The sequence below is a fragment of the Boleophthalmus pectinirostris genome, unplaced genomic scaffold (assembly GCF_026225935.1).
Source record: "Boleophthalmus pectinirostris isolate CB_2022bp ecotype Guang Dong unplaced genomic scaffold, ASM2622593v1 HiC_scaffold_3, whole genome shotgun sequence".
Taxonomy (NCBI): Eukaryota; Metazoa; Chordata; class Actinopteri; order Gobiiformes; family Gobiidae; genus Boleophthalmus; species Boleophthalmus pectinirostris.
In genome coordinates this window covers 29,796,178-29,808,388 of record NW_026571299.1, presented here as the reverse complement: position 1 = coordinate 29,808,388, position 12,211 = coordinate 29,796,178, and the positions used below count along the sequence as shown (strand labels likewise).

Sequence of the window (12,211 nt, the reverse complement as noted above, 5' to 3'; positions counted from 1 at the left end):
AATATGACAGGACATTTGTTTGCAGAGGAAATTATGTAAAATAAATAATCAGAGTCTTCACAATTTTATTTGATTGCAATTATTTGATTTTCAAATGATAATTGTTTAGGACTTAAGAATACAATAAATTATATTCTTTTAAAAATAAGTGCAACATTATTTATCCTTGTGACATTTTTCAAGAACTTGGATAAGTTGATAGGTAGCTAAAAGATCAAACTCTCAAACTCTAAATAAGAAAATTAGACAGCTTACCACTTTTTGAATCTGCAACTTAACTGTTTTTAGATTTACTAAATTTTGTTGCATGTTTTAAATACTTGGGATTTGAGAGTTCTCTATAAATTGAACAACAACGATGAAACTGTCAAAAAGGTCTAAATGACCTATACTGTATGTTGAATGTACTGATATGTGTACAATAACTCAACACTAACATTTGCTGATCACAATGTATTTTGTTTGTTATATCCCAATTAAGATATGTTATTGGCTAATTATTTTGGTATTAAATATAAAATGTTTCTAAATTTTGTTAATTTATAGTCAACTTATCTTCCTGAAGCAAGAGCGCGCGGCAATTACACATCTTGGGAAGAGAAATTTTGTAATGGTTCTACTATCAATCACTAATGCCACAGATTAAAAAACTGTTGTATATGAACTTTTCATGCGCGGTCCAGGGCTCGCCTAAGCACTTGATTAGCGTTTCATAACACACAAAAGATGCTAGGTGAAAATGTTACCTAGTCAATTTCAAGTAGAGCTATGTGGTATAATTAAAAAAAAAAATCATGCATACTTGTAATGGTATATTCTCTCCAGACTATTGTTGGGTTTGCTTCTGCAGAAATAAATGCAGTAGTCAACAATATTTCACATACATAGAATGGAAATAAGTCATTCCTCCTTTTCAGTAGGAGAGTTAAAAATGTTCATATTCCCTTGCCTCTCTGAATCAACCATGAAGAATGTTGCCTAATAATGTTGACCATGTATGTTAATGTTGTTTGTATGTGTGTTGTAACTATGTGTTTTCAGCTGCCTCTTGGCCAGAATTCCCGTTGAAAAATGTTTAATTCTAAGGGATTTTTTTTCCTGGTTTACCAAAGTGTCATCAAAACGACACAGTTGAAGTTTTTGTTCATTCACACCATTACACAGTAATCCTCATTATTTCTCTTCCTACAATATCCAAACTCAAAGCTCTTGCTTCACTTGAAGCAGCAGCTTTTTCAAGTTAACTTGGAATGCTTTAGTCAGTTACTTGACCTTTAGAATGAAAATTCAGGTCTGAAGTTACGCAAAAGAACCCTATTGAAGGTGTAATAGCGTTTTAAAAATAGCAGTGGAGCACTTCTGTATTAACCAACTGACACAACAACAACTGTTAGTTGAGAAGAAGAATCCGCCCTAAATTATGCAGTTAAACAGTGTAATGGACATAACAGCTCCAGGTACTCACTAGAGCCGACAACATATAACACACAAAGCCCTAATAGCCGAAAGGGATCCCAAGATCTTCCTTTTTGAACATGGATTAATTTCGTGAGCAGAACCAAAAAACTTTTTTTGAAAAAAAACAAACCTTACACCCACCGTATCACACAGATACGACTGAGTCCAACACGTTGTTTCCCAGCACCCCTTTCCTTTCCCGCGCTGGTGTCCGGGCCCACCAATCCCACAGCTTTGAGCAATTTGTACGTTTCAGAATGAAATGCATGCTATTTCCATACCTGATTCAATCAACACGTATAGATAGTTATTGCTCGGACTAAAGGACATGAATCAGTGCAATATAGTATGTTCTTTCTGTGAAGACCGACCTGGCTGGGGAGAGCCTGTCTTTTTGTCAGCGTTAAATTATCTTAAACTTTTCAGAGATTATAGCTCTGCGGTCATACACTAAATAATATGAATATAAAAAAGCCCTTTGCGTTTTGAAAAATTATCACTTCGTGGTGCAAAGACCGTTACATCAGCTTATCATTGTTTTCAGGAGCCCACAAGCGCTCCGATCAGAATATAAGAGCATTCACTGGGACTCGTTAGTCTTGGAGCCGTTTTAGGATAGTGTGCGACGATCCAAATGAAAACGATTGAATACAATGTGTGTTGATCTTTAAAACTTGATTGAAGGATTTAATCTGAGCAGCACAGCGAATGGACCTGATATCTTGGCAGCGGCGACCGTAATGAAAGCTAGTCCCTCCATGACGCCCGATGAAAAGTGAAAATATATCTCTCAAGACATTCACATGCACCGTATTTTTTCGCCGTTTCTCAAAGAACCCAGTACGCGGCCCTTTGAATCAACCTAGCACCAGCGACCTTAAACAAAGAGGATGGAATTTTTTTTTCAAATCTCCACCCGCTCCAACACCTGCTCAGAAATGAGGCCTCTATGAAAATTAAACTGTCCTGACATAAAATTGAATATGTACACCATCACAGCAGTCTTCTGCCACCAAACCATTAATCACTGAGCTGCAGTGTTAATGGCTACAATTATATCCAACCATATGACTCACATATCCAATGCACCTGACCTGTTTATGACCATATCCTCTATAGGCTCATACAATAAATCAACATATTTTGTGAAATCTTTCCTAAAAAACGCGGGAGCATAAAAAATAATATTCACGAAGGATGTGTCTGGTGCACAGACAGTTTGTGCTACTGCCATAAATATTAATGGGACTTTACTTTGAAAGCGGTCCCACATCTTCATAATATTGGCTCGAAGACTACACAACAAGTATTTATTTTTCGTTTTATATGAATGTTATGGGAGGAAGAAATGTGAGAAGTGCTCTATCTTTGGTGCGGCCATTTCGTGATCAATTCAATGTGAAAAGACGGAGCCAAGTTTGAGTCACTCTCTGCACCCCCTTCCCACTTGCCACAACCGCCCGCCCCTCACCCCAGAAGGAAGGAGGAGAAAGCAGAGACGGACGGGCGTGAAGTGTAAAGGGAATTAAAAACAATTGTTAAGAACTGGTCCAGCTTTAACAAATAAAAGGCTAAGAAAATGAGAAAAATAAGAGGAAAAAAAGTGAATTCAAGCGCGACAATGCAACATGGAGGTAAGGAACAAAAGAAGCAAAGGGAATCTCATGAAGACGAAGTGGTTGAATATAAAAAAAGATTGAGAATGAGGAAAGAAGGAAGAACAGAATCAACGATTGGGGGCTATAAAAAAATGAGCACTGAGCTAAAATAAGAAAAAACATAAAGAAGAGAAGATGGGAGACAAGTAGGTCGGGAAAAGAAAATCTTGAGAAAGATATCAAGTCCAAGGGCCCAGAGAAGACAAAGTTGAGGTTCGAGAATGAGGAAAGAGGGAAAAGAAAACAGAAAAAGTGTAATGAAGGACACCACTGATGAAAAATCTAAAAGGAGAGAAATAAAGGAGAGACCTAGAAGACGAGTGCAATCCAAAGAAAAGAATCTAGAGGAGAAAGGGATCGAACGAAGAGAAAAGGAAGGTAGGGAAAGAAAAAGAGGGAGAAGAGGTGATGAAAGAAAAAGGGAGGGAGAAAGAGGGAAGGGAGAGAGGAAGGGGGAAGAGACAAGTGAGGAAGATGGGGAGTGAGAAAAAGGAGTGTAGAGAAAGGAAGGTAGGAGAAGAGGGAGGGAAAGAAAGAGAGAGCAGGAGAGAAGGGTGGGGAAGATGTGGTAAAAGAAAAGGGAGAGAGGGAAAAGAGACAAACAAGGTGTGGAAAGAAGAGAAAGAGTGTGGACAAGAGAGGAGAAAAGGAGATTTAGAGACCAGAAGGGATGAGAGCGTGAGAAAGAGGAGAGGTAGAGACGTCGAAGGAAGAAAGAGAAGAAAATTGGGGTGGGAGAGAGGGAAGATAGAGAAGGTGAGAGTGAGGGATGGGCAGAGAAGTTTGGAGGGAAAGAGAGTTGGAGAGAGAGGGGGAGAAAGAGAGGAGGGTAAAAGAGAGATAAGACCGAGGGAAGAGAGAGTGAGAGATGGAGGAGTGGAAAAAGGAAATGAGCACAAGATAGAAAGAGAGGGGGAAACAGAAAAAGGCAGAAAGAGAGATCACACTTAAATGCAAAAATTCAAATAAGCAAATTAAAGTTTAGATTTTTTGATTTTTTAGATCTGTTTTTATCTAAAATTCTGTCAAATTTAAAATCTGTTTTTTTTTGTTTTGTTTGAAAGCTAGAGTTTGTGAATGCCTGTGGGAGCCTAAAGCAAAATCCACATTACAAAGAAACTAATTCCAAATGCAAAAAGCAAAGATCAAAAAAAGAGATCGAGTGGGTGCAGGGGTATAAAAGAGAAGAAGGGAGGAATGAGGGACAAGAAGGAGAGAAAGCGAGGAGGGAGAGCAAAACGATTGGGGGGGGTATAAAAAAGAAGAGAGGACAGAGGGGGATGAACAGAGGGAGAGGGAAGGAGAGAAAGAAAAGAAAGGAGAGAGAAGGATGGGGAGAGACAAGTAGGTGAGGGGCAAAAGAGAAGAGAGGAGAGGAAAGAGGGAAGGTCAGAGAAATAAGGAGGGGAGAGAAGAGAGAACGAGAGGAGAGAGAGAGAAGAAGGGAGAAATGAGGGACAAGAAGGAGAGAAAGAAAGGAGGGAGAGCAAAATGATTGGGGGGTATAAAAAAGAAGAGAGGACAGAGAGGGATGAAAAAAGGGAGAGGGAAGGAGAGAAAGAAAGAAAGGAGAGAGGGATGGAGAGAGACGAGTGCATGAGGGGGTAAAAGAAGAGAAAAGAGAGGAGAAAGGGATCGAACGAAGAGAAAAGGGGAAGGTAGGGAAGAAAAGAGAGGGGAGAGAGGTGATGAAAGAAAAAGGGAGGGAGAAAGAGGGAGGGAGAGAGGAAGGGGGAAGAGACAAGTGAGGAGAGATGGGGAGAGAAAAAGGAGTGATAGAGAAAGGAGGTAGGAGGAAGAGGGAGGGAAAGAAAGAAAGAAAAAGAGCAGAGGAGAGAAGGGGTGGGGGTAGATGTGGTAAAAGAAAAGGGAGAGAGGGAAAAGAGACAACAAGGTGTGAGAGAGAGAAAGAGTGATGGGACAAGAGAGGAGAAAAGGAGATTTTAGAGACAGAAGGGAGTGAGAGCGTGAGAAAGAGAGAGAGGTAGAGACGTCGAAGGAAGAAAAGAGAAGGAAATTGGGGTGGGAGAGAGGGAAGATAGAGAAGGTGAGAGTGAGGGATGGGCAGAGAAGTTTGGAGGGAAAGAGAAGAGAGTTGAGAGAGAAGAGGAGGAGAAAGAGAGGAGAGAGAGATGAGAGGAGTGGAGAGAGTGGAGAAATGAGAAAGAGAAATGAGCACAAGATAGAAAGAGAGGGGGAAACAGAAAAAGGCAGAAAGAGAGATCACACTTAAATGCAAAATTCAAAAAGCAAATTAAAGTTTAGATTTTTTTAGATTTTTTTTAGAGCTGTTTTTTATCTAAAATTCTGTCAAAATTCTAAATCTGTTTTTTTGTTTTGTTTGAAAGCTAGAGTTTGTGATGCCTGTGGGGAGCCTAAAGCAAAATCCACATTACAAAGAAACTAAATTCACAATGCAAAAAGCAAAGATCAAAAAAGAGATCACAGATGCCGCCTATAGTCATATTTTCATCCACAGAGTCTAAAATAAAGACATAAAAGACATATTTTTACTAATAAATAAATAACTGCATCTTTAATCATTACTTTTTCAGGTCATAGGCAATAATTGATATATTTAGTCCAAAAACACCACTGAAACATGTCACCATAGTCTTGTATAAACCTGGGAAACACTGAGTACACAAAGAGCTTTCTAACACAACTCCACAGACACTTTAAACTAAAGTTATAGCCTCTGCCGGTCCAGTCTGCTGCCTCTCGTGTCCCCGGGGCCCAAACTGCTTAACTCACTCCCAGAGGTTTTGTGGTAATAGGTTATGGCAATTATAGAGTGCTTTTATTCACACACACACACACACACATATATAGACACACACGCACAAACGTCCATGCATGAATGAACTCACTATCAGACACTTTAGCATTTAGCATAAGCACAGACGCACTGTTAATTGGCACTATACGCCCTCATTGTGACTATAAACGTTTTCACTACCATCACAACTAAAGAGACAATATTGGCAGAGAAAACAGTAAATAAAGAAAAAAAAAGTTGAATGTGGCTAAAATGGTTCATATGCGGAGTACATGTATTCATCATGTTTTAATGGCTGTGCTAAAGATAAAGAGAAGTTGTTTTGTCTGTTTCAAATGCTTACACTGACATCTAGTGGATAACAGAAATCAACAAACTTCTCAAATTCAAGTTTAAAGGTTTGTTGAGTGGCTAGGAAGGAAAAATAAAAAATACATTTATCTTATAGTTTTAGTTATAGTCTTATAGTTTTTATACTGTTTCAGTTTCGATACTGATTTCGATACTATAGCTTCAACTATCCATCTGCTGATAATATCAACCAATACCAGGGCAGGGAAAATGACATTTATTTAATTTAAACAAAGAAAAATACAATATATAAATATACAAAAGAATGGTACAAAACTGTGTACAACAACTTGACAAACTTGATTTGATGAGCAGAAGTTTCATTAGTGGGATGCACACTAATTGTGTTATGATGTCGCACTGAAGGGGGAGTGACTTTGTGCGGGGAACAAAGGGAGTCTCAGGAGACTTGGTGTCGAATAAAAGTGAAGCATGTAAATCTACTGAACTACTTGGCATGACAAATGATAGCTAGGCCTTTATGAAAGTGTGTAAGGTAATGTCATGAAAACTGTCATGATGGATAAGAAATCTGAAAGAAAGTGTACATCAACTTCTTTTGTAAACAGATCTTGCTGCTGTTAAAATGATCTGATAGGAGATTTTCTGATAGCTACTGCACCAGTGCCATCACTCCACACACACACATTAGGCACAGTGAGTAGGGGAGCGGGAGCACCACCAAAAAAATCACGCTTGTGAATCCTCGCAGAGCTATCCATCCAAAGTGTGTGGAGAGAGACAAGAAGCCGGTGCCAGCGCAAACAGAATCCCCAAAATCTCTCTCTCTTTCTCTGTCTCTCTCTCTAGTCTTCCCTGCAGACTCTAGACTCACATTCCAATTCTTATTTAAAGTTCCTTGACCGAGTAAATTAAATTGTGCAATTATTTAGTACTTATGTGCATTATTACCAAAGTAATGTGCACATTATTACTTACAAGGGTATAGACTTGTTCTGTGTTTACAATGTTCAGCTCAGTGTTCAGTCTGCAGTCATAATAATGGTGGTGGTATTTTACATTTTTAATTAATTAATGTTTTTAATCATTTATTATTTTAACTTTCATGTTTGGTGTATTTATTTTGGAAATTAAACAATTAAACAATTGATAAATTCTGAATTATGGGGTGGGGTAGTGGGGCACCGCAAAGTATTTGTGCACCTAAATGACCACCAGTGCCCTTGTACTGCACATTGTTCATATGTAAAGTGGGCTCTGGCCTATTGTCATTATTAGGTAACTCATTATGCACGGTCCAAGAGCTGCTACAGGAAGAGCGCAAATATTGAATAAGTAAAATGAAATAATCCTCTCTCCAAATGCAAATGTACACTATGCATAAGACTGCATTTCCATGGCAAAGTTACAACGTACACGATATTGTACTGATTAAGAAACTTTGGTCGTTAGTGGTCATGAGGAGCTAGCTAACAGTGTGTGCTAATGATAGGACTCAAAGTACACAGTCAGCAGGAAAGTTTGAAGGAGCTCAATTAGATTCACCACAACTTTTCCAGTGAGCGGTGCAGTCAGGAATCAGCACAAGACCAAAGAAAGTACTGCGTTAAAGTAATACTGGACAGGCTAAAGTATTATTCTCTTATAAACTTAATAAACTAGTGATGAGTTCAGGAGTTCAGCTTTAGAAATCTCACTGTGTGCGAGAAATATAACAGACCAAGGATTAACAAGCTCCAAGCACCAAAATGTATTTAGGTACATAGAGTAGATAAAGATAAATACATATCCTACCACTAAAAGTTTCAACACACTTTTTCATTACACTGTAGATTCTGACAAAAGACATCAAAACTATGACTTTTTTTCATAAATAAATACCCTTTACTTTGATCACTGCTTTGCACGTTTGGCATTTCTTGACCCTGACATGGCACAGCTGTGAAATAAAAAGCAGAAAATGTAGAACGTAGTAAAACAACAATGCACAAAGAACATGAACCTTTAAGGAAAATATGTCATGTGCCAGGTTTAAATGTGCATTAGGTAACTTTTTGGTTGGGGGGTCCATGCTTTTTTTCTATGGATATGTCACTGCTCTGCCTGAAATGTTCCACAGTATGACATTAAAGGGTTCTATCTTACATTTATTCAATTACTTAATTAAATAAGTCAATAATTTAGTCAAGGTGGTTTTACTGCTCAAAAATACCTAGAAAAACAGGCATTCTGACTGTGAGCAAGGTTTACCTTTTCCACAGATCTGACCTGTAACTTGGTCGAGTTTGGTCTCCATGAAGATAGAAAGGTTTAATACCATACTATTAAACATTCCAGACAAAGCAATAACATTTCCATGGATAAAAGTATTTAACGGACCCTCCATCACAAAAGTTACACCTTTAAACAAAAGATCATTTTTCACAAACTGCAACAAAATGCCTTAATGCAGGAGGGTCAGCTAAAATATGAATTACATTATTATATATTATTATATTATACAATGCCAAATTGCAATCAATGAAGAAAACTACTGAAAAACATTTACTTTCCTTATTATTTCCTTATTTCCTATCATAGAGTAAAGTGTAGGTTGCACTAGATTTGTTTTAGCAGTTTCCTTAAGGCCCAAATACTGGGATGAAAAAGATTGTCATCTAATTTGATAGTCTACTCTTCATTACATTAGACATATAAAATGTCCTCTTTATAAATGTAGGTCAAATGAACATGCATCAATAAAAGTAGGTCTCCATCCAGACAGATCAGCTGAGAGTCCGTCTCTTCTACCGGGAAAATCAATTGTAAATACTACTTAGTCGATTCTCATATCAGCTAAGGTTTTATCTTACACTTAACTTGATCTTCAGCTTGTACAGCCAGTGGAGGTCACAACTAGGTCTGTCATGGTAACAAATTTATGACAAAGTATGACATATTACTGTACTGTATTATATAAATTGTAAACAATAATATTGACACTAATTTGTTCCTCTAACACAGTAACCCTGAAGCAGGATTATCCCCCAAAAAATACTGTATATTTTACATTTGCTGCAATAAATAAATGGCTGACATGAAACAATGCTCTAGTTTGTATATATAAATGCGTCATGGAAGTTAATCGTCCAACATTTTTTAGCTCAAATACCATCATAGTATAGAAAAATAACAACATTTTCCCACTAGTACAATGAATGAAGTACACATGATTAATACTGGCCCTCAAAACATTATTGTTCCAACTATTATTTGTTAGGGGATGAGTCAATATAGCAATTATACATACATACAGGCCTAGTCATAACAGTTACAACCAATACAATATTTGTCCCAAGTTTCTGACCCAAGTTCAGATAAAGATTGAATCTCATAATTCACACTATAAAATATATTTCTGTCCCAACTAGAAAACTGTAGGAGAAAACCAAATTATCAAATAACAAACTGGCTGTAAAACTATGACCAATCTTGTGTAGAGCAGGCTTCCTTTGTTGACTAAAGCACAGTGCATGACAAACTATAACACAATATACTGAGCCACAGGCAGCACCATTACCACTTGAGAAGAAATACCTGTATTATGGTGACAAAGCAGTTTAATACCTCCTAATGACGTAACACTGGTAACACAAAAACACCATTTTAAAAGCTGACCGATTAAAACTGAGATCCTGTTTAAACAGTATTATTCATGGTTCACATAATCTTAGAGTTGGTTGAGTCCTGGTTGAGTTTTGATTTAGTTCTAGTGCTTTTTAGATTATGTCCTGGTTTAGAATTATTTTAGACCCGGATTAATCATTTTAGTTTTGGTTTAGTCCATTTCTCTCTGAATTTGTTGGTTCAGCTCCGGTTTACTTTTCTTAAATTATTCAGTTAGTTCAGTCCTGGTGTAGTCCTGATTCAGTTTTGGTTTAGCCCTAGTTTAGTCCCGGTTTAGTCCTGGTTCAGCAGAGATTCAACCATGGTTCAGTCCTCATCCAGTTTTGATTTATTTATTCCTGGTTTAGCCCTGGTTTAGCCCTGGTTTAGCCCTGGTTTAGCCCTGATTCAGCCCTGATTCAGCCCTGATTCAGTGCTAGTCCAGTCCTGGTCCTGTCATGGTCTAGTCCAGGTGTAATCCACTCCATTCACAGATGAGGTCTGTGTGTGGAAACAGTCTGTGACTCAGAGCAGACACTAAACCCACAGAGAAAATATCAACAGAGCGACGTGGCACAGACCAGCTGACTGCTCCCGGATCCAACTCTTCAAGGTTAAGATTCTGTCTAGACTACATATGCACAGTGCATAGGCTATAACTTGCTATAACTTGCTATAATTATAATATAGTATTTCTTCCTGACAATTTCAACAACAAAACCACAGAATGCATAAGAAAAACATACATTGTGGATAATACTGCCCAAACTATATTTTTAGTTATTATCTCCATGCAGCTAAAGTAAATAAAGTATAGACTACACAAGACTGTCTAGTATTCTGGGCAGGATAGAGTAGGGATGGGTGGAGCTTTTTAGTGATATTATTAGATCGTAATTGTGCGGTTCTCTGTTTATTGCTGCTCCATAATAAAACACAGACACAGACAAACACTGAAAGGTGGAATTAAACAATCAGTGATGTATGAACTCTCAGAATATGCAGATGACTTAACAACAAAATCGTGATATAAACGTTTTGCCATACATAGCCCTTAATGTCAGATACAGTATAAGGACAGTAACAGGACAGGAAAAGCGTAGGGATGTTATGATAATCAACAACTGATATCCTTTTGACTGTTCTGTAATCAGGCACCCAAGTCTTACAAGTGCAGACAAGTGCAGACAAGTGCAGACAGTGCTCTATAGCTTCCTCATGGGATCTTAATATAAAAGGTGCGAAACCATGAACTGTACAAAGCAAGGGAAGAAAAAATAAAAAGGAACAAACTGCATCTAACAATTACAACTGAAAATAGCCTACTCAATGACCTGTCCTGATGAATACAAGGTTACATTCCCCACATGGGACACTGCCATACTGAGTGTATTTTGCAGCATTTTGTAGCTGGTGTTAAAATAAGAATGAAGTTAGAAGAGGAAGGGCATCTGACATAAAAACCTTGACAGATTAAATATGTCAATTACAAGATTACTTAAAAACTAGATGCAGAGATAAGATATTGATTCAGCTTTAAAATTGGGGTAATTTTGACATGATATGAGGCTGTGTTTGGGCAGTAAGCAAATAGTAAAGCAACTTTCACTTTGATTGATATACCAATTTAGTCTATTTAGGAAATATTAACTTTAATGTATTTAATTTAGCCAAAATTATTTCAGATGTCTCACGTAAGTTATGTTTACCACATACCAACTTTAATTGAGTGCAAGTATCAGATTAAACCTTGTGTGCAAAACATTTTGACCTAAATACCTGTACTTATCAGACAAGATCAATTTTAATGCATGTCTTATGTCAGCTGCATGACCCCTGACCTGATCAAAAGCGTTATCAGGAATATCTCTCTACTGTTACGCTACAATCGGTTATATAATGGGCCAAATCAATATGCACGCTTTAAAATGGCAGGCGTATGAGTAAATTACCTGTTTGGGGTCGTCGTAAAAGATCGCGATGGTGCTCAGCTTGGGTCCGATGCTGCAGGACTCGGTGTAGGCTGCTCCACAGTCCTTGTACGGTCCCTCCTTGAATTTGTATGCAATGGTGACATTTTTAATCGGTGGAGGTCCAGTCTTTATTACCACGTCGGACAAAAGCCCCGAGTACAACACAAAAGCCGCTATCGTCACTGTTATGCACACGACAAGGACAAGAATCAGGATTAACAGAATGAAATCCGACATTGTACCTAGAAATAACACCCCAACCGGACAGAAATAAAGACTTTATAGGTCACGACAACGCAAAGATTGTACAAATTGAATATGCTAAGTGTAATCCAAAGCAGTAAAAGACTGTCTCGACGCAAAAAGGGACTGTCCAGTTAGCAACG

At 37.9% G+C, this 12,211-nt stretch overlaps 1 protein-coding gene across 1 annotated transcript in view; it reads right to left on the bottom strand.

Annotated features, from left to right (window-relative positions):
• The window catches only part of tex264a (testis expressed 264, ER-phagy receptor a), a 146,739-nt gene extending 134,677 nt beyond the window's left edge, over positions 1–12,062 (bottom strand). Inside the window, 1 exon segment of the mRNA XM_020933892.2 lies at positions 11,805–12,062. Coding sequence (XP_020789551.1) covers positions 11,805–12,062 — 258 coding nt within the window.
• Between the last annotated feature and the right edge of the window lie 149 nt (positions 12,063–12,211).